Genomic DNA, 24,285 nt, shown 5'->3' with positions numbered 1-24,285 from the left:
GAAAAAAACTTTATTGAAATCCAGTAATAGTAATAAAAGTTGGAGGATAATATCTATACATCAAATGCAACGAAATGCCAGAGACGAAAAACGAACACTTAAAATTCATGAGAAAAACTACTGAAGGTCGTAGAAATATCTACGGCAACACTTGTATTTCTCTCAAAGTTTCAATAGCCACTACAAAAATAGATGACGTAAGCTGGAAGATTACAAGTGGAGCTGTTCGGTGTAATTCATGCTAACGATCACCGACAAGCTTTCAGCCATTATAGAATGTGGCGACTAACGGAATCCCCAGTTATTTTGGAGACAACTGCGGTGCAGAAAATGGGCTTGAAGAGCACACGTCTTCAATGTTTTGAATACGAGTTAATTCAAGATCTGCGGAATATATGCCCTAGACTAGGTAATTCTAAAAAAAAATCAAAACAAAATATGCATAACACATTTGACAAAAGTTTTTTTTTTTTGATAATAATGCGAACAATACCATCAAGCACGAGATCATTTAATATACAGAATCGCTCGAGATTTTCCAATTTTCCCTGAGAAGCGTCTAGAAAAATTTTCTTCGTAGGAGCTTGAGATTGTTTTAGTTTTTATGGAGTATCAATGCACCAAAGTATATATAAATAGGAATATTACCACACACACACACACATTTAGTGTATATCAATGAAATCATGTAGTCAGTTAATTTAAAGATTATATAAATTAACGTTTTAAAGACATCAAATAAATCTGGAAGATATGAAAAAATATCTTCAGCAACGAATAACATCAAACACAATTGTAAGATTGGTGAAAATGACTGTGCTGGTTAAAGTAATGGCGATTTATCTTAGAATATGGTGACTTATTGAAATTGAAAGATGAGTATAATCCTAATATGGAGTTGGGCAAAAACAACTTCTCTCTATGGACCCAGCGTAGAGTGGACTGTTAAAGTTTAACTTCAGGCTTAACTGGTAGAGTTTGTTATTGATCTCCATTCAGATTTTTGCCATTGATAAAATTATCTGCAATCCATGTAGGGAACAAGCAGATGATGGAAACTCGGGGTTCGAACTAACCCAGCTGCCGCATTTGTAGCCTCGTTACTCTTGATCCCGACTCGGACTGAGGTCCAGGCGAATGTCTGGATGCAGCCTCTCTTTGGAATGTTTAATCTGCACAAGAAGTTGCATAATTGAATGCGGCTGTGAAATGGTAGTAAAGCATTTAGTAGCGTCGGTGTAGTACTAGATGTTATAATGTCCAAAGCTTGTAGAAATGCTTTTATTCACACAACACTTACCTTTTGCTTTGTGAATAAAAGCATTACTACAAGCGGACAGAAACAACTTGCACATGCATGATGGTCTGATTTTTTTTTTTTTTTTGTACAGTAAAGACAGCTAATGATGTCGAAGGCGGAATAGGCATTGCTCGAAATGCCCCTGATGCAGTTCCGATAGCCTCAAGCCTGATTATACCAACCATCCACGTGTACTGCCTCTGGAAATAACCTAACCTTGAAAACCATGATTGAGTTTGATCTCATAAGTAATCGATATAAGCAGAGAAATGAACTTCTGTCAGCAACCTTAAATTATCTCGCTCTCTGGCAACCGATATACAAAAGGTAGAAATATCAGTTTGTCGAACCTTGCTTCTGCTGAAGCTGGGGTTATCATTTTTCGCAGTCTTTGCTCAGAGTGAGGATGAGGGCCACCTATGAGAAAAATATAGTTTCTGTTGCTAAAGATCTTAACAATACATTTTTTTAACAATGGAGGTAGGACAAATCCAGAGAAGTACAAAAGAATAAATTTGCTTTTCCCATCATTAAAATTATGCACAAAAACAACTGAAATGTAATAATGTGAATTATCTGACGAGTAACAAGTATTAAAATAAATTAACAATAAATGCAATGTTAAAGATTTAACCTCTTCACATGTTTTCTTAACTAAAAGGATTTGATTCAGTTAAAAGAATCGCATTAAAAATAAATATACCAAACTAAGTTTCAGAACTAATTACAAATATATACACACGCATTGCAGCTATAATAAACGCAGAACAAGAACAGACTGAAGAAATTAATAACGAAAGGAATTACACTAGGTGACTTATTAAGTCCCACCTTATTTAATTCAGTGATTGGTACAAGGTGTAAACAAATGAGAAAATGTGGAATGCAAATTAAAAATGAAAACCAAGAATAATGAATATGCAGATGATATCTTAGTAGCAGAAAATTATTTGTGGTGATAATTAAATGCAGTAGAAAAGAATTCGTTTTCAAAAGATTCAAGGTACCCGTGAAGTAACTGGCTAAAAACTAAAGTCTCACAAATTTAATAACGAAGATATTAAGAGAAAACAAGGAAACGACGACAGTTGCCCGAGATTCCATAAGATGTAAATTAGAAATCGACAACAAATCTTTAACCTAATTTCGTTATGGATCTGGAAACTGAGAAAAACGTCTAATGAAGGAAATATATAAATTAATGTATGATCACATCTGGCGTGTTTGTAGAGTCAAACAATACGAGGCAAACTGTTTACCAGAAACCTATTCCATAAGTCTACAGGTATGTGTGTGTGTGTGTGTGGTGTGTGGGAGATTCTTAATGACAAATGGTCACGACTGTTTGGCATAACAGGTAGAAATATCAGTAATTATAGTTATTTATTAATTATGTATTATTTGGAAAGTGTATTGCATTGCTGATAATCAATGTCTTCTGTTTAGATCTGTTCAAGTTGAATAAAGCAAGTCGGAGCCTTCGCAAAGAACGTACCGAACAGAAGAGATCCGCTTTTAGAAAAATTGCTTATTAAGGTTTTGACTGTGGAAAAGAAAACTAAAAAGGTGTCGATATTAAGATACTGAAGTGATAGAAGCGCCAATTTAGGTAAGAAATCTTGAGACTTGAATTTAGTCAATATTTTGACATATCAAAACACCATAAACTAATTCTCCATTGAAGGTGAAAGAATCCTGAAGGATGGGAAATTTGTGGAGTTTTTGATTAGTCAAGGAACTGCCAGTGATTAAGGATTGAAGTGCAAGTAAGTGACAAAAGATACCAACTTGATTGTGATTATAACTTCGGATGAAAGTATACTCGATTTCGGCGATTTTTTTCTTTTGACTTTTGTTAGAAAACTTTCATATCCGCAAAAATGTATTGGTTTTTCATGCGATTTAAGAAAAAAATTGTTACAATTATATGGAACACGAAATATGAGGAAATGTACCCTTGGCGTTTATCTATACAAAGAAGAATTCCTTTTCAAAAGATTCAAGGTACCCGTGAAGTAACTGGCTAAAAACCAAAGGCTCACAAATTTAGTATATTTGATTTAATCCCAACCTAACCAAGCATAATTACTTCGTTAACTATATGAATTTAGTCAAAACAGGTCATGATATTCATCCACTTAAACTAGAACAATCCTTATAATTTATTATTTATCTTACGTCCTTTTGATGGTACCGCCCACATTTAAGACGATCCTTCTGAATAGCAAGAACCCAAACATAAGTTAATATGAATTCACAAATTAGATTTCATATTTAGTAATAAATTTAATTACTGGATTTAATGAAAAAATTACACTTAAAACTGGTTATAAAAAAGTAACACACACAGTGCATGCATTTTTATCAATGTGTGTGTGTGTTCCCACAAACCCCTTTGGGGGGTGAAAAATTATTAATGAGTATGTTTAAATAATGTAATTTTTGTATATTAAATAATGAACAAAACGATTATAATAACTCAATTTATATATTATTGCAAATCAAAGAAACTCTGAATAACCAAACTTCACTGATCTAACTAATTCCAACACTCGTCCCTTTCCTAAAATTCTAGGTGGGTCGAAAGAGGATCCGTCCCTTATTGATCCAGTACTAGTCGAGTTTCACATACCATTTATCATTCCGCCAATGAATCTGATTGGTCGACAGAGGTGGTAACGTCAAAGAATTCGCAGGACGGCAGTGGATGGTAGCTATCCTTGCGACTCGGGGACCTTTTGTCGTCATCTGATGACCTAAAGAAAAATGATTCGCGAGTATAGCACATGTCGTCTTAAAGGCATTTGTTTAGTATATTCAGGGGTCTTCTATGCACCGTTTATGTGAACTGAGGATTGATTAATGATTTAATTCATACCGGATTCATTTTAAGCCATTTATTGGTCTAAATAAGATTACAGCGATTACCAAGCTGGTTTAGATTCTGAATTTAAATTTTCAATTTTTTTTTTCAATATTTCTTTGATAATTTCATTTATCTCTAGCAATAAGCGTTAATGAGTACATCATTGGCATCAATTAGTATAATAAGTTTAGTTCATGATTTTATTTGGAGTTCTATATATATAAATATAATATATATATAATGCTTTCCATATGAAAACTTTGAATTTTACACAAAGCATGATTTTATACCGATATCTTCGAACTCAATATAATGAACATACATACTGTGTCTGTGCGCACGCATGAAATCGCATCCTGAAAAAATAACCAAATCTCTCAATGATACCAAGACAGGCTTTTACACCTGAAAAATGACCAACGTTTTATTGACAATTGACATTTATGTCTGAGGGGTGAAGCAAGATGCTTTTCATATTCCCTGCTATCTGTTGTGGTTACAGTGAAGGCAAAATTTATGAGCAGTTTACTCCCCCTGAATGGGCTAGGAGATTATGCATCGCTACAGGAGGCTAATATAGCTTTTGGCCTTCTATATTTTATGTCCGTTGCCTCGTATGCTGCAGCTTGCTGAACCAAATCGTTGGGGTATGTGGATGTCTTTAGGAAAAACTTGGATGCTAAGGAGTGTAAAAAAAAAGGGAAAATATAGGGAATATTTGTATCTCTATGAAGTTGATTGTTTCTAACATACCACGGGGCGTTCAGAATCATTCTCAAGCACTTATTCTGCACTCGTTGTATCTTGATAATGTTAGTATTAGAGGTGCGGCTCCAGGCTGGAGAAGCATAGGAGATTATAGGACGAAACGTCATCTGGTATAGCTGCAATTTGATTCCGTTGCTGAGCTTGCTATTTCTATTAATTAGCGGATAGATCTGAGCTATGGCTTTAGATGCCTTTGTTCACGTAGACTTGATGTGTTGGTTGGAAGATAGCTATTTGTCGAGAATCACACCCAGGTAATTTGTTTCTGTCTGTCAGGGAATTTTAGTATTGAATAGTAACACATCTCCTGCAGGAGACATTGGCCTTTTTGAGAAAAGAACGGCTGAGCTTTTCTGGGGGTTGACTTCCAATCTCCATTTGGAGAACCAACCCTTCAGCTTTAGAAGGTTTTCGTGAAGTTTTCTGGTAATGAAATGGGGTCTGAGAGATGTGGTTAGTATTGCTGTATCGTCCGCATACAGGGCCAAAATGGAAGACATCGGATTGTGCGGGATGTCTGACATGTATACAGTAAACAGCAATGGAGCCAGTAGAGATCCTTGCGGCACTCCAGCAAAGATATGGCGCTGGGACGATGTAGAACCGTTGGACTTGTATTGATCTATTCTGAAGATATGAATGGCTTAGATGAACCATTTTTAGTGAGGTACCGGCTGAGATAAGTTTGTGCAGGAGTCCAAAATGCCAGATTTTGTCAAATGCTTTGGATAGGTCTAGGAAAACATCAAGGAAAATAACTCTCTTCATTTGCAAGCCAAAAATCATCATACATCATATCATACAGAAATCCAAAAATCACGATGATGCATAACTCTCTTCACTTGCAAGCCAAAAATCAACTTTGTAACGAGCTGGATAAGTTCATTATAAAGCACAGATTATAAGTACCAGTTATCAGTAGGATCCTTAGATCAAACGTTTTTTATTGACAATTGACATTTATGTCTTTAAGGGTGAAGCAAGATGCTTTTCATATTCCCCGCTATCTGTCGTGGTTACAGTGAGGGTAAAATTTACGAGCAGTTTGCTCGCCCTGAATGGGCATGGAGATTATGCATCGTTATAGGAGGCTAATATAGTTTTTGGTCTTCTATATTTGAATATGTCCGTTGGCTCATATGCTGCAGCTTGTTGAATCAAATCATTGGGGTGTGTGGACGTCTTTAGAAAAAACTTGGAAGCTAAGGATTGTAGATAAGAGAGAATATATGGAATATTTGTGTCTCTATGGAGCTGGCTGTTTCTAACATACCACGGGGCGTTCAGAATCATTCTCAAGCACTTGTTCTGCACACGCTGAATCTTGATAATGTTAGCGTTAGAGGTGTGGCTCCAGGCTGGAGAGGCATAGGTGATTATGGGACGAATCGTCATCTGGTAAAGTTGCAATTTGATTCTGTTGCTGAGCTTGCTATTTCTATTAATTAGCGGGTAAATCTGAGCTATGGCTTTAGATGCTTTTGCACATGCAGACTTGATATGTTGGTTGAAAGATAGCTTTTTGTCGAGAATTACACCCAGGTAATTTGTTTCTGTCTGCCAGGGAATTTTAGTATTGAATAGTAACACATCTCCTGCAGGAGACATTGGCCTTTTTGAGAAAAGAACCGCTGAGCTTTTCAGGGGGTTGACTTCCAATCTCCACCTAGAGAACCAACCCTCCAGCTTTAGAATGTTTTCTTGAAGCTTTCTAGTAACGAAGTGGGGTCTGAGGGATCTGGTTAGTATTGCCGTATCGTCCGCATACAGCGCTAAAATGGAAGTCATCGGATTGTGAGGGATGTCTGACATGTATACAGAAAACAGCAATGGAGCCAGTAGAGATCCCTGTGGCACTCCAGCAAAGATATGGCGCTGGGACGATATAGAACCGTTAATTTTAACTTGCATTGATCTATTCTGAAGATATGAACGGATTAGATGAACCATTTTTAGTGAGATGCCGGCTGAGATAAGTTTGTGCAGGAGTCCAAAATGCCAGATTTTATCAAATGCTTTAGATAGGTCTAGGAAAACAGCTCCTGTGTACTGGCGCCAGTTGTAGCTGGTGATGATATATTCCACAATTCTATGGATTTGCTGGGTAGTACTATGGTGTTGCCGAAAACCAAACTGTTCTTTAGGGAGGATGTTTAGGTCATTTATTGAGGTTTGGAGTCGTGAGAGGATGACCTTCTCTGCAATCTTACCCAGGTTGGAGATGAGACTGATTGGACGATAATTCTGCGGTAAGTGTGGGTCTTTGCCTGGCTTATGTATAGGAATCACATCAGCCAGTTTCCAGGTGGAAGGAAAATAGTGAAGTCTTAAGATTGCATTTATTATACTGGTCAGATGCACTATAGCTTTTCGAGGCAGCAGCTTGATCACCCTACGTTTTTTTATTTTCAACATCAATGTAATTCATATATTTCACATTAGTGAATTATTATGGTGTAGTTAACGTATATTATTTTTATTTATTAAAATTGCAAATATGTTAAAAGTAAAAAAAAATGAAATATTTATTATTTAATTAATAGTCCAGCATTGTTGTATTAAAAAACTTACGAATTATTGAAAGTAAAACATGAAAAAAACACTTTCAATATTACAATGAAATGATAAAATGAAATTTATTGTAAAATATTGATGTTTTCCACAAGATCCGTTTTAGGTTCAGTTTTTTTCCCTTTAAGTTATTTTGGATACCAACAAACTCAAGTAACATTACGAATTATATCTGGGGGATGATCAGTTTTTTAAACAGATTTATTTGCCCAAAAATGCATCTTAATTCCGATTCATTGTGGAAACATTTTATTCATAGTTATGTAATTTTTTAATTTATTATTATTATTATTATTTTGAGTTGTGTAATCTTATTCTGGTTTTAATATTTTATGCACACTTCAGTAAGACTATTTATATACAAGTTTGACAAATGCAGTACTTTCTTTAAGAAATGTGTCAATGTGCATATGTAGAATCATCCATATTTCTGTACGCTTGGCAGAACAGTTTTATTCTGTTAAATTGAATTGCATTTTCATTAGGTATATAGTGTAGCTTGTCTGTTGGTTGCCTTTTACTTGATTTCATATAATTTTAAAGCAGAGTATGAATTCTAAACCGATATTTAACATTAGAATGACGGAATTCTATGCTTTAAGCGATTTCTAAGTTAAAATTAAGAGGTAACTATGAAATGATTATTGGTGCGAAATTTGAAAGGATTCAAACATGAACTCGAATTGCCTCTAAAATTTGATAATTTTAAGTTATAAAGAACACGGCTATTAATAGTTAAATAAGTATGGTTAGTCTAGTTAAAAACAGTGAACAAGCAATAATAATAATAAAATAACTTAGCAGTCATTTTTCTCATAATTACGTCATCAAGTCCAGGAAGCATAACACTTGGAAAGAAATAACATGTCAGAGAATTTTTGGAATTAATATAATTAATCTTAACTATTTCTTAAACAGTAAGAAACCTTCAACAAATCGTTACTATTTTTCAGAACTTTCCAAAGATTAGTATTTTGAATACTGACTCTCTTGCTCTCATCCGGTGCATCCTCTGTGGCTGGTAAAATGGATAACATTTCCGTGTCTGAAACTTTAGATAAAAACGAACCGTCAGTTTATTATTATTATTACCTAACACCTCCAGGGAGTCCAAAGTCATCGAGGGAGGACACCTAATTTACAACTTTCTCTCTCCACAAGCCGCGCCTGCCATCATCTACACCAATGCCACCTACTGCCAACCACCACCACTAGCAGACAATTACAAACATCCATGTCCACGGCGGGATTCGAACCCGCAACCTTTTAGCTGGAGAGCGGATACGCTAACCACTCGGGCAATCAGGCCGACAATTATTATTATTACGTGACACCTCCAGGGAGTCCTAGGACTCATCGACAGAGGACATCTATTCCACAACTCTCTGACTCCACCACTCACTCCACCAACACCATCTACCGCCCGTCACTGGTATTTCCACAAACAATCATAAACATCCATGCTCACGGCAGGATTCAAATCCGCAGCCTTTTGGCTCGAGAGAGTAGATACGCTAACCGCTCGGCCAACCAGGCCGGCATTATTAGGAGGACAAGTATTTTAAAAGCCCTTATAGAATACATAAAATGAAATATAAATCAGTTTTATGAATAAATAATAAAAGTAACTCATTCTTTACGTCTTGTACGCTCAGATATTGTACATTACTAAATCTGTGTATAAGGACTATAGTCAGTGGTGAGCTATAAGGGGCTCGCGCAAGCCCTTTGTTACATTTTTCTCAAATTTGGGAGCCCCTTGTTCTTCTTGTTTAATAATCTTGTAGAACTAGAAAATACCATCGTGGAATGTATACATGCTACTATAATTGCTACTTTAAATTCATATGGATTTTCTGATAACTATATAAAAAATCATTTCATTGCATTTTGTTCTGATGGAGCTAGTGTAATGTTAGGAAACAAATCAGGTGTTGCAATCAAACTTCTACAAAAATTTCGTAACGTTGTGATTTGGCATTGCGCTCATCGTTTACACTTAGCATTAGACGATTCGATAAAAAAAAACATTAAAGAAATAAATCATTTTGAAATATTTATGGATAAGTTATATGCTTTTTTTCATCAATCACCAAAAAATCAACGAGAATTAAATACGATTGCAAAAGACCTTGGTATCGAAATTTTAAAGATCGGCCGTGTGTTTGGACCACGATGAGCAGCTTGCAGTTTACGAACACTCTTGCTTTGTGGAGAAATTATCCAGCTTTATGCAAGTTTTTCATCGAATGATAAATATAAGGGCTTTTTAAACATTTTATTTAAACATTCTCAATTTGAATTTTTAAAAGATCTGGCATTAATGATTGATATTTTACAGGAATTTTCATATCTGTCAGAAGCTCTACAAAGTTGCAATATAAGTATTATAAGGGCTAAGTTAGGCTTTTTTTTTTTTTTTTGCTCGACGATGCGAGCCCTTTGTTAAAATTTCCATAGCTCACCACCGACTATGTTCTTATAGTTCTTATAAGAACTGGGCGATGGACTGAGTCCTTGACTCTATCCCGTCATCTGAATGAAATAAATCTGTGTGGGTGGAGTGTTATTGAGCTAAAAGCTCTAGTCATGGCTGGGTAACGGCAATAGCTGAGCCTCAGTTAAAACTTCATTGGCTACAGCATTGCCATTTGTTACCCTGGTAGTCCTATAAAGGACTCTCCACCACCGACTATAGTTGGATATCGAAAGTTTATGATACGTCTATGTATGACTAGTGTTTCTTTTTAATAACTCCATATTGCACTCGAATCTTTCTCTCCCTTTAATTTTTACTTTCCCTAATTTCATCAAATGTATTTTATAGATGTTTTATAATTATTAAATATCACATACATAGCAGAATATTGAGGTTTTATATAATTTCCCAAATTGTATATCAGCTAAATGGACTATTTACTTTGTGTTTGATGAAAGATCAGTTATCTGGAAATTTATGATGTGGGTTAAACAGTATGCTTGTATACAGATTGGCGACTGTCAGAATATACTTATTCGCCCAGTTATCTAAAAGTAAATATGATTTGAAGTTGTCGATTCTGACGTTCTGTAAAACTTCAGTTATTATAAAAAGATATATTATATATTATAAAAAAGATACATTACGAGTATGAAGGAAAATTTTATAGATAGATTTATATGTGCCCAACGTATCTTCTCTTCACTTAAGCACTTATTTGCAAAACAAATACTCCGTGGGATAGGTTGTTATTGAGCTATGAGCTCTGATCATGGCAGAAGGGTAACAGCAATAGCCGAACCTCAGAACTTCATTGGCTACAGCACTGCCATCCATTTCCCTCCCTAGGTACCCATTTTAGTCGCCTCGTATGATATGCATGGGCTGCAGTGGGGCTATTCGTATCCCGGCAACCACACGGGAATTTTCTTATATCCTTATAAGGACTGGCTTAAAGGGGCGAAGCAAGAATGCTTTTCATCTTCCCCGTTATCTGTAGAGGACAGTGTAGGGATAAGGTGTTATTGAGCAATTAAAGCTCTGATCATGGCAGGAGGGTAACAGCAATAGCCGAGCCTCAGTTAGAACTTCATTGGCTACAGCATTGCCATACCCTCCAAAGGTATTATTAATCACCGCATTTCACGGTAATTTTCTTTTTCTAAGACCATTTTATACAGAAATATATTAACTCTGCTAATAGGTGTCTATATATTATTAGTTAATTTACAAAGTAAATTAAAAAAATATATACATAAAATAATTTTTTAACTTATATTTTATATTACTATTTTATGGTTTAGTTATTTTTATTTTCTTTTTGTGCTTTGATAACAAAATAGATTACAGAAATCCCACAGGAGCTGTAGAATGAATGGTAGAGTCACACTCACAGTGTGACTACCATTCATAACTGTTGCGAGAAAAAAGATTTTATTTTAACTGGATTTAAACTGATTGGCAAATTTTTATGAAGGGATGGTTTTAAGAAGTGAGATTGAAAGTGAATGAAGAAGAATTACTTCAACTTCGTATATGGAACAAATAATAGAATATACTGATATTTCGTATTTTTCTGTCTTTGGAAAAATCGAGCCAATTTAGATGAAAAATAATTAAAGGATATTATCCGTCAACACCGAGTATGCAAAATTGGTGTCTGATATCTAACCAACTTTTAACCTTAATTACATCCAATTTTTGCGTATATATACCGATTTCCCCTTAAGTTTTTTTCTGGAGAAAGACTGGAGAGTTGATGTACATAGTTTTATTAGCAGATTGTTACCACCATTTTCATTGATCCATTATTATTATCGTATGAAATTACTCTTTATCTAACTGATAGAATAAATTTTACCCGAAACTGAATAATCCATGTCGCGTTTCTGTTAGACAATTATAATTTAACTGATGTTCCATTCCAATTATCTGATGAGACCTGCAATTATTTGGAGAATTTATACTGCGAGTACCTCATGCATTTGTAGATTTCATAACATCCAAAAGATCTCTCATCTCTTATGTTCCAGGCATTTTGTCCGTATGTCTTCTCCATCGTATATTTTAATAATATTAGTCCCTTGTCGGATTCAATGGGACTGTTCATATTGCAGGTTTGCGTAGATTTAGTCTCTGGTGTGTCATTACATTCTCTGCTGTGTAATGTGACAGGAGTAGTTTTAGACATTTTATCCTGCGCAACATCATTAATTTTCGTCCATCGATTTGCATTCTCTGATGCCTTACTGCAATTTAAACATGCACACGCTTTAAAAGTGTCACTCAATTTTCAGAACTTAAAACGAATGGCATTACTTTTCTCAATATGGTAACGATGCAACAATGGTGCATTTCGCTGATTCGCCATTCTTGTAAGTAGTCAAGAGCTGTAGAAAAGCGATATATAATTTTATTGATTTAATAATATTTGTTATTTAAAAAATCGTTTAAGAAAAGAGTTAAAGTGGAAGAATTTTGCAAAGTTACAAACGTTTTGCAAACATTTTAATTAGACACCTATTAAAAGTAAGTATACTCTCTATTAATAAGGAAAAAATGCCTAGGTAAAGATTGTAAGCTAAACAACTGCAGTTCTTCAAGTTAGAAAATGGAATAGAATGGAACTTCATGCGAAAAATGATCATTCGCTGTCGTATTAGTCAGTCAGTCAGTACATGCAGTGGTAGCATAGAATATTTAGAATCAAATGTGGCTGATGTCATAAAATTTTGATACGTGCCAGTACAATAAAAGGAAGACTACACTATTCTGGAAAGGGATGTCGCAGCGTTAAAATGGGTTGTGAATTCTTTTCATCACGCATCAATGTATTCTCTGAACCATCTGTTTAAAGTGCACTGCTGAAAAGATTCATCGAAGGATTGTAATTCTATAGTCACGTGGCCGTATCCCCAACAATGCTCAGGTCTGACATGCGTGATGAAGAACTCGCCGTGATTAGGCAATACTGCAATCCAGTACTGCATTTTTCATGACCGCATCTCAAAAATCGAGTGCACTGGAACTGCCACGAAACAGCTTGAAAACTAACGGTAGATAACTCAAGCACGTTTTTGGCTTAAGTGATAATGTTACAGCTGAAGTACATTTTAAATTACTTTTTTCCTATTTATGCACGTTTAGGTATATTTTTTCCATATTTAGTGACAGTCTTGGTTAATAGTCACGTATCTTAGAATCGTTACTCAAAATATTCAAACATGCATAATTATTCACCAAAAAGTTATTCCATATATTTCATTCTTCTTTTGAAACTTCAACGTTCTTGATTTTTCTTCAACCAGTGATAATTTTAAATAACTAATAACGTAGATGGATATGCATCAAGCTATGAAAAAACACATGGATAAGATTTAGATCTGTAATTCCAGTCAGAACTAAGATATGCTATTTAAATGTCAGTTTATTTTTTCCTTGACTGAATTTTATTAGGTGACATTCACACACCTTATAGAAAAGGTATTTCGACACTTACAAAAGCACATGCAACATGCGGTGATTAATATCCTTGGAGGGTAATGGATGGCAATGCTGTAGCCAATGCAGTCCTAACTGAGGCTCGTCTTTTGCTGTTACCCTCCTGCCATGATCAGAGCTTGAATAGCTCCATAACCATATCCCTACACTGTCCTCTACAGATAACGGGGAAGATGAAAAGCATTCTTGCTTCGCCCCTTTAAGCCAGTCCTTATAAGGACTCCTGCGTTCTTGCACAGCTGACAAATGAACAGAATTTTATTTTATTTTTTTTAATTTTTGATTTTAGCGCAATTCTAAATATATAATGCATATTTAATATCAAAAAACAATCTTGGAAAAAATCATAAAAATGAAAAATGCAAGACAACTTGGAATTTCTTATTAAATTTGAAGTACACATTCTACGACACTGTCTTGATAAATTCTGACAAATAAATTTATTCATTTAATCATAATAAGGCAATGATATAAGGCGGTAGCAACCATAATGCAATTCAAAGGAAGCGTTTCCATGCTCTTATTATCTTTGCATCAGTGTGAAATAATTTCCATCATTATATATTTAAAGCTTCTGTTTACATTCAGCAGATGCATCGAAGCTCAAACTGTCATAGATTCAGAGTATCATAGTAATGCCAAGGGAAATTCTGCATGCATATAGAGTAGGTAAGAGGAAAATTGATTTTCTTGCAGTAATTCGAAATCCAATGAAAATTCAGGCCTTGTGATTTTAAAATATAAAGCGTAAATTTCCGTTTTTGAATCTGTATAAGACACCTTCATTTGATATTTGAATAAATTGTTGTAGAGCATTGGTAGTCACGTCCATTTTGTTTTAAGTTTTTCATTATACAAGAAAACGAATGTGTTCAATAGATAACAAATATTATCAGTAAAATCTATTCCATTCGCGATTGACTGTTTTATCATGACCATGACTGCGTATGAGGTGCGCCACCTATTCATAAAAACAAACATTTTCTCGAATAATAAAACCAGCCATTATCAGCATATACTCTTCGAAGCACTCACTAAGAATGCGAAGATGAATTAAGTTGGTGTGGAATTTCCTTCCTTCAATTACATCTTGAAATTGGTAAAGTTTTCTGAGTCTATCTCGGTTTCGTTATTAATTTAAATAAATTTATTTAAAGTAATTATCTCTCGACAGTAAGGTCACTGTAGGATCAAGATAACTTATTTTTAAATAATTTAGGATTTCTGTAATTATACCGCAAGGCGAATGCAACCTCTTCAGCATACCGACGCGAATCCACGAAACTGGGGTTTGTATGAAATTAAATTACCGAACATAATATCCGAGTTCCAAGTAATAAAGACCTTAATATTTCAGACTATTTCAACTAATTATATGCCATTTGCTTTATTAAAAATAATAGTCGACAAAAGAGATTATGTAGCATATTATCTTCGTATTTTATGAATTATTCCGAATTGAAATTATCTGTTTGCCTAATTAAAGACATTCGTGTCTTTGGACTATAATAAAATAAATGCATATCGGTAGTACTGCGTTGATTTTACCTTACGAGGTTATTCCAGAGGAAAAAAAAACGATAATTGTGGTCGCTAGATGGCTTAACTATAAAATGAACATATTAATTGATATTGTGGTAACCTACTGTATTAGATGCAGAATAATTAGCTTATTCAATTAATTCCATTAATTTTGAAAGAGAATGTTAAGTAACGCAAGAAAATAGACCATTTCTCCAACAATTATTTTAGTAGAACAAAGATACTTAAAAATACTGGTTGTTATTAGAAACATATATGATAAATAAAGAAGTATATAACTTCTTATCAGATATTATAATCAAATGAAAAATCTGTTATTTTTTCTACTTGAAAGTTTTAATAAGTAAATACACCTTTTTTATTTTTGTATATAAATAATATATGAAAACTGCATTAAGTTTCTGACTATTATATTCTTGATTTGGTATTTTTTGCTGCCTATCTTTGGTTTGGTGAAAGTGTTATTTTCTCCAACAATTATTTAAGTAGAACAAAGATACTTAAAAATAAAACTATTTCAATTTTATGCCCATTGGGCATTCTCTAATTCGCCAGACAACCTAAAGGCTATTAATTTTTCTACCATATAGGAAACGTGATAACATGAAACGCAATTTCAGAACCTCAAGAAATACTACAACTGAATATTGCTATTAAGTTTTTATTATATATTTTCCTTATTTTTTTTTTCTCGAAATTTCAGCTAATAATTATAATTTTTACTTAGTGATCATTGAAATTTTCAGGTGTGATTGTTACTACACTATGCAATTCACACTGTCAGTGTATAGTAGACCCCAGTGTAAACAGTAAAGAAAATATTTAGATAATACATTTTAAACAGATTGTGTGGCAAAGTAAAACTCATCTAGTACCGGATCAATAGAAACCGTTTTTAAAGAGGAAAAAATAATAATTCATCTACTTTACTACTTGGAAAGGCATGCTATAATTTGGGTAAGAAGGCTGCTGCTACTACTACAACAAAAAAAAAGTCTACATGTAAATTTTAATATTTACAAGAGGAAATCATACTTACTCGGCGAGAAATCAATGCTTTGTCAAATTTGAAAAATACTTACCAGGCGTAGTTTCTGAAAGAAATTTCATTTAAAATGGGGGAACAGTCATTTGGATATATAAACATTGTTTAGTATTATTTCAGTTTAATAGAATTAAATACACCGTGGTTTTGCGTTACAATATTATCATCCCTAAATATATGAACAGCAATTATAATTTATCGTTATTTTAATATCATGAGAATGTTTTTTTTCCCATTAATAGGTATCTTCGTTGAAACCTAAAATACAAATAAGAAGGCTTTGATACCAAATTGAAATTTCTATTTGGTTTGATGTTCAAAGACGAATTTGGTGTTAATACATCGTTTTGGCATGGTATTGTGAATTCCACAATGAACAAGCAAGATTCCTTATTCCCCCCCCCCTTTTTTTTTGTTTTCCAAAGACTAGCGCCATTCACTTTTAAGAAACTACACTGATAAATAAAATATTTAACATTTGAAACCTGTTATTATGGATCATCTTCGGACATTCCGTAGTAAGGTGTCTTCGGTCAGTACCTACAGTAGAGGAAAAGTGGACTATTTTCAATAAGTGCCAAATAAAAAAAAAAGCACCGAATTTAAGTGAATCAATTATTCATTAAAATAAATTAAATTGTTCATATTAAGAGTGCCTTTCATTTGCATAGTTTTCCATTTTACAGCTGGTCCTGAATAAAGCTGACTCCAAAATAGATCCATTGATTTACTAGGAATCCACTTCGAGATGGAAGAACCGACTGTCATTTGCTTGGACAAACTTGGTTATGAATCCGTCTAGGAATTAGAACTCAGGTATAGGTATTGAGAAAAGAGAAAAATCAGTAATATGTATATATTTCATACTATTTTATCAAAGTCGATTTCTCTTCAAATGATTTTGTACTGATTAGTAGTATTCGAAAACGAGGTATAATATTTAATGAACTCCATGAGTCACTAGACAAAGACATCCAGCAATGTAATTAGATTCTATTCCTAATTGATATCACCTTACGGGGAAACAAATGTTTCCTCATAAGGGAAAATGCAATGTAGCACTTATGAAAAATTACGTTTATTAAACGTATATTTCCATAGTGATGATATATCAAATCAACGACCGGACTATAGAAAGTATTTGTCTCGTGATGGTCCAAACGGAAAGAACTCCAAATTTTAGAGATCCTTAGATATTCCTTATTATCAAGTTGAATCCTTTTGTCAATTCATATAATTTATTATTTTACGCGAGAGAGAGATAATGGTGACACAAACTTACGCAACTAAATTCCTCCAACTGCAACGAATGTTCAAAACTTAGAGTGCATTCCTAAAAATCGACCCACTTTTGGCTAATATACTTGTTATCAAATATTTGCCTGTTATAATTGCTTACGTTTGGTACCATAAATTGTCAATTTCCGTTATAAAATAAAATGGAAAACTCGGGATAAATTTTAACAGAAATCCAAAATACCAAATAACTCAAGTCTAGCCACTACGGAATTATTGTCATTTAAAAAAAAAAAAAAAATATATATATATATATGTATACTAAATATTATCTATAACAAAGATTTAGTTAAAAGCCAAAATTTGATCACCTGAATATATTTTGTAGAGATCCAACATACTTTATTATTACATTCAATCCATCCAGAGCGGAGTTGAGAAACATATTTTCACAGCATTTTATCGTTTATTTTCCTAAGAGTAATCTATAGTTGCTTTTTTCTAACTTAAATTTATATTTGATAAATATTATTTAATTTACAATAAAACTTAATACAAGATAAATAGTTTAAAACTAAATCTAGCACCAAGAATTATTTGTAACTAATATGTAATAAATTAAACGGATGTTAACAAAAATCATACTTTCCGTGTGGTGGCCGAGATAAGAATAACCCCACTGTAGCCCATGCATGTCGTACGAGGCGACTAAAATGGGTACCCAGGTCGGGTAATGGATGGCAATGCTATAGCCAATGAAGTTTTAACTGAGTCTTGGCTATTGTTGATACCCTCCTGCCATGATCAGAGCCTATAGCTATATATTACCCTATCCATACATTTTCTTTGCAGATAACGAGGAATATTATAAGCATTTTTGCTTCACATCTAGCCTAAAAAAATATTCTGCTAAAAAAACTAAAATCATACTTTATATAATATAATTTTAACGTGTTAAGTTTTGACGCTTTAAGATATTGTTTACTTTGGAACATCCTATATTTTCAATTAAAAACAATAAGAATTAATGGTTAGGAGAAACAGTTCAATTTCGTCATGATTATCCTAAATACGACTTTATCTGAATAAATTTGCCACCCTTGGTCAGCAATAAATGGAATACGTGGTGGACTAGCATCAAGATCACAAAATGTCATATCATATGTGAATTTAAAGGAAAAAAAAATATTTAAAAAATATTTGTTTTTACTTCATTCAAAGTATACGGTATTATTTACTGAAAGAACAATATCAAACTACATTCGAAATGCAAGTGAACATCAGCCTAAAAAAGATTTTGATTTTCAAGATGCACAACATAGAAAAGACCTGTCTTTTAGTCTATTGACAATTGAGCTCGAATCTTCTATAAAAGGAAATTCATATTATGAGAGGATTAAAACTCTGTTCTCCATTATGTAGTAGTATTCGTAGTGCTTAATTATTGTACGCCAACAATTGCGAAACTCTTCGACACTTCTGCGCATGTCAAAAGAAGGCGAATCCATTTTGATATTAGGGTAATCAATGCGTTTCGTGGGATGATTGTTTATTATTATACGTCGGAAAATTAGCTTTTCTTTTTATGAAAGTTCTAATCCTTAAAGTGATAACTATTTTGCTTGTACAACAGTTGGAAAATTTACGTATAAAGCATGTGATTTCGCGTGTTGGTGACCAATTCGTACATCCTTTATTTCTTTCTCCCATTCGTCATGAATTGACTATTCTTGGCACAAAGCCAAGGTCAGCTATACGAAGTGTGGGCGTACAATACTTTATGAGAATTGTTTCAAGAATAACAGCTTGTGTCCAAGAAGTTTCTGAAGAATACTCGAACCATCTGCGCAAATTGCTAACCATGACACATTGCTTTTCCTTCTTCCTTCTGAGTAGTTGTTCTTCTCGATAAAAGACACTGAGCAAAAATTTCATTCAGTAGACAGAAATGCATTTTCAGATGGATTGTTATTCCATGAGTATTGATGGGACAGAACTGCAGTGCAGAATTGAGTTCATTTCGTTATACAGGGTGTCCCAAAATTCACGCAAGAAGTAATTTTGATAGAAAACACAGGTTTTTAATTTAAAATTGTAATTTCTTATTGATTCATGAAGTATATACAGTATAGGATTATGCATGGAATAGCATATCGGGTAAATGGTCTCCACGGCTTTGCTGGCACATATGCACTCTTTTGTCGAAATTTTCCATGACCGTTTTGCATAAATGTGGCTGAATTTCGTTGATACAGCGCTCAATTTCCTCCTTCAAGTCGTGGGCTTGTTGGAATAAACTTTAGACTTCAAAAAACACCAAAGAAAAAGGTCCAACGGCGTTAAGTCTGGGCGGCCAATTCTGATCACCAAAATGGGAAATTACACGACCAGGAAATGACTCATGCAGTAATTGAATTGTTTCTCGGGCTGTATGGCATGTGGCACCGTCTTGTTGAAACCACATGTCGTCCACATCCATATCTTGCAATTTAGGCACAAAAAACTGAATTATCATATCACGATAGCGAGCAATAATAGTTAATGGCCTTACCAGCTGCATTTTCGAAGAAGAATGGACCGATGATGCCTCCAGCCCAAAATCCGCACCAAACAGTGACACGTTGTGGATGCATTTGTTTCTCAAGAATCACTCGTGGATTTTCTGAACCCGAAATGCGACAATTTTGTCGATTAACGAAGCCATCAAGATGAAAATGAGCCTCATCGCTGAAGATGATTTGGTTCGAAAAATAAGCATCCACTTGTTGTTGTTCCATAATCCATTCAACGAACTCTCTTCGCTGTGTCCGGTCATTTTTAATAACCCTGAACTGTCAGCTGTCACGCTGTCTTTTTTTCTCTCGTTGGCAATACTTTACCGCACAAATGGCGCTAAATTTAAATCTTGCGTGAATTTTGGGACACCCTGTACAAACAAAAAGACAATTCAATAACCATTATCAAAAACCGGTTCACGAATATTGTTTTCCCGAATGATAAAATAACCAGTAACATGACTGAAATGAAATCTCTGGCAATTAAAATGTCTGATGATTACAGACCTTTCAAGAGTTAGTTTAAGGAAATTGCCACTCGTAGTTTGAGTACTTTGAGTTCTGTGATGTTAAGTCTTAACTGGATATTAGCTGACCATTTGGTACGATAAAGATGAACTTTATAAACGCGCTACAAGGAAGCTCTTGTAAAGACATTATGACAATGTCTTAACCCTTCAGTAACCCTAAAGTCTACGAGTAGTTAAATAGTAAAACTGTTGGTATCATACTAGAGTTATGAATGCAGTCTCCGAAGTGTATTTTTAGGTGCAAAAGACATAGGTGATTAGTTGGCTGGCTTCCCTCAAAACATGCTTGGATTGCATGTTTTGAGGAAAGGAAAGCCGTGAACTTTCTATGAAGAATCACCTTTTCGCTTACTTGTATGTTTGGAATAGGCCAAAGCAACTATGACTGAGGCGTTTGCACTATTTGTAATTAGGTGTGCATTCAATTTGCCTGTTTTATGGATGAAAAACCCTGTCGCAATTATAAGGGTAAAGAATCAAACAATTCTTCTAGCACAACAGGAATCGAATCCGGTATTTTTCTAACCTTAAGGCAGTGTTTCCCAACGTGGGCAATTTGAATATTTTTGAGGCAATTAGAAAATGACGTTGCACTCGTCACCGATATACTCAAAAAATTCGGTGATAAATTGTCGATGTTGCAACCCTGACTTTCCAAGAAAAAAAGCTGACATCACTAGTAAATCAGTCAACATAAATACACTATCAAGAACTCTCAGAAGAGCAAAATGATGAGTTCTATTAGAACTTTATTCAACATAAAAGGAACAATGTCATGACTTTCTGACGAGACAGAAAGGAAATACCGAAATTCAACTAGTTTTGCAAAAAAAAAAATTCTGTTGCCTTTCCCGTCGTCATGTTTAGTTGAAAGTGGCTTTAGTGCTGTAAATGACTTGTTAATGAAAAGTCATTTACAGTGATGTACCTCAAATAAAAACTCTTTGCAGCAGTCATCAAGCTCAAGGATCGCATTAACTTGGATTTTATTTTCCAGATTTCAGTTTTCAATTTATGTTTTATAATATACAAAGTGTAATATAAAATTTATATTAATTGTGAAGGTCAAATTAAAAACAGTTTTACCTATGTTCCTTTTTTATTTAAAGTACATATTTATATTATACTTTTTCAGAACTTGGCTGACTATTATGCTAGGTGGAGGGGTATCAAAATCTTTGAGGCGTTAAGGTGAGGCATGATCCAAAAAACGTTGAGAAACACTGCCTTAAGGGCATCTTCGCTTCATACAGATTCAAAGCCGTTCCATCCGTCAGCATATATACAGCAAGAGTCGCTTTAGTTGGAAGAATTGCAACAAAATTCAAAGTTTTTTTTTTCCCTTCTTTAAAAAAAATCTATCCCGACAATTTAGTTTATGAATGTTCGTTGTAAATCTAACTAAATTTTGCACACAATTTGGAAGTGTGTTTATCCTACACAATTATACGATATTTACGCAAAATATTCCTAACTTTTGTAATATTTTAATTAGAATATTAAAAGTTCATCTTTTTTATAGCCATATAAAAACTAAACTGGAAAGTTTCGAAATTTTACCAAATGATTTATGAGAATATAGCCTTCTCAATACAAGTCTTGGACTTGCATTACTTAAGATATAATCTCTGCCAGGAGCCAGCATTAGTCGTTGAGTAGGTTTCACTTGCATGACAGCTGTTTTGAACAGTTCGTTCCCAGGGACCAGCAGAAACCTACGAGAGCAAGGAACGTCCATTCAGTACTACTGGAAGCCCCATGTCAGATAGTTATATTCGTCGTAACTATACTCTCGGTAGGTGCGTAGTATAAAGTTTCATTTTTTTTTTTTGGTTATAAAAAGATGGATCTTTAATATTCTCGTCAAGGTGATTTGCCGTCTCTTTCGGCAAATTAAGATACTGCGTTATTTCATTTGCCGAACAGTAGCTTTTCTGGCTCCATATCTTGATTCTTAAAATTTGTTTTCAGCGATTTGACTATTTAAAACTATTATATTAATCAATTTTTAATTACGCGCTATGTAAAAGAAAACTAATATTTGAAATCGTCAACCAACCATATTTATGAAATTTTCCGGGTGTGACTCACAATAAAAAATTAAAAGTTGTATGCGCGTATATACAGCAATGAAAGGAGTATAGATTTATAAGTATAAGATCGCTATAATATTTCTTTTTTTTTTTTTAATTTTAAAAAATACTATAGCGATCGTTCCTTAAAAAAAAAAAAAAAAAAAAAAAAAAAAAAAAAAAAAAAAAAAAAAAACCTTGCATCCACTAGACTTTCATAAAACAAAATATTTTTCTTATATTTTCCTCTGGTTTTCTGAGCATGCATTTTATTTTTGTAAACTAAGAAGTTCTTAGTTTAATAGTAAACAATTGCATTTCAAACCATACAAAGTATAAAAGCACGCAGGTATGTATACTTGGAAGTTCTGTTTTTAGTTGTACTGAATTAGAGTACATGCGGACAACTTGTGCTCGAAAATAAACAATATATTTACCATTGCATCGGATCCACTACAGTTTGAAAACCACTAATATAAGGGAAGAAATGAAATTGAATTTCCAAGTTAATCAGTCGATATTAGCACAAGTTTTAAAAATACTGTTTGGTTTTCTTTTCTTTTTTAAAGCCCAACAGTATTTTCAAAACAGCGTTATTAATGGGAGAACATTATTGTAATATTTTACTATTTCTGAAAACTTACCGGGTTTGTTTGTTTTTGATTGTATTTAGATTGTTTTGTTATTGTTCTTATACCAGGACAGAAGAAACTTCATGCTAGTAATATTTTTCAACTCAGGTAAAAGACATTTTCAAATTTTACTAATATAATTTTATGTATCATAAAAATTAATATTTAAAATAAAATATAATAAAGTTCTTTACTTAATAATTTCCTTCAATAATTATAATTTTCTTTATACACCTATCTAGGTAATTCATCTAATAAATATATCTATTCATCATATGGCACATGCTTCAATCATTAGTAGAGGAGAATTCGTATTTTTCTTGGTGGTTATAACTTAATGTCGAAAGAATTGATGATTTGAATTTGATTCATGAATTCTGAGAATTGGATAGACTTTGATTTAGATGCAATTTAGGAAATGTAGTGAATTCTGAAAAAGAAAATACGTCATCATTGGATTTTAACGGTAGCTATCCCAGAAAGCAAACTTGTGGAAAACTTTACCAGTTGCATTCGATAGAAAGGAGTGGATTTTGATTGAGATTCGCTCAGCGAAAGGTAAGGTTTCGCTATTAATTTTCAGTTTTAGTAATTGACCAACCGCCCATCAAAACTTACTAGACATAATTATGACCGAAATAGACACCGACGCCCTGATAGAAACACTAGACAAAGGTCTGGCGCTAAGCCTACTCAAAATATTACTAAAAAAACTTTAAGTGGAATGGCCAGGCTACTTGAACCTGTACTCCACAACGAGGGACAATGAGGAAAGCGAGGATACTGCTAATACAGAAGAAAAACTGGATTTGGTGGTCACCCGTGGTCCTCATGACAAAAAGATCCTCAACAAACTGAACAATGAAATTAGAGAAGCACTTAAAGCTCACAGGAATGAAACATGGGAAGCCAAACTAGCCTCTATATCACCCGGCGAACACTCCATTTGGAATATTAAGAAGCCTCAGAAACAAAAACAAATCTCTTCCCCCACTCAAGTCAGACAGGGGCCTAGTACACACGGGCGCAGAAAAAGTTGAAGAGATAGCAAAGAACCTAGAAAAACAGTGTAGCCCTACATACGACAACTTGGACATCAAGCATGTCTATAAAATTCACCTCCATGTCAGACATGCACTAAAACTCACCGACACCTGCAACAACAAATCTACAAACACCTCACCAGCG

The 24,285-nt window shown here is 33.9% G+C and overlaps 1 protein-coding gene across 3 annotated transcripts in view; it reads right to left on the bottom strand.

Moving 5' to 3' along the window:
* The window catches only part of LOC150094397 (uncharacterized), a 164,651-nt gene that overhangs the window by 21,304 nt on the left and 119,062 nt on the right, over positions 1-24,285 (bottom strand). Inside the window, exon 4 of one of the 3 annotated variants that reach the window (XM_090412293.1) lies at positions 3,933-4,056. The exons of the other annotated variants lie outside the window; for them this stretch is intronic. Within the exon in view, the coding sequence (XP_090268419.1) occupies positions 3,939-4,056 (118 nt within the window). The 3' untranslated portion in view covers positions 3,933-3,938. The remainder of the gene's footprint in view (positions 1-3,932; positions 4,057-24,285) is intronic. 3 annotated transcript variants of the gene reach the window in all.

The sequence above is a fragment of the Typopeltis vanoorti genome, chromosome 22 (genome assembly GCF_054136105.1).
Source record: "Typopeltis vanoorti isolate ZY-2024b chromosome 22, IOZ_Tvanoo_1.0, whole genome shotgun sequence".
NCBI lineage: Eukaryota > Metazoa > Arthropoda > Arachnida > Uropygi > Thelyphonidae > Typopeltis > Typopeltis vanoorti.
The sequence above is the reverse complement of the archived record's forward strand: the minus strand, read 5'-3'. Positions and strand labels throughout refer to the sequence as shown.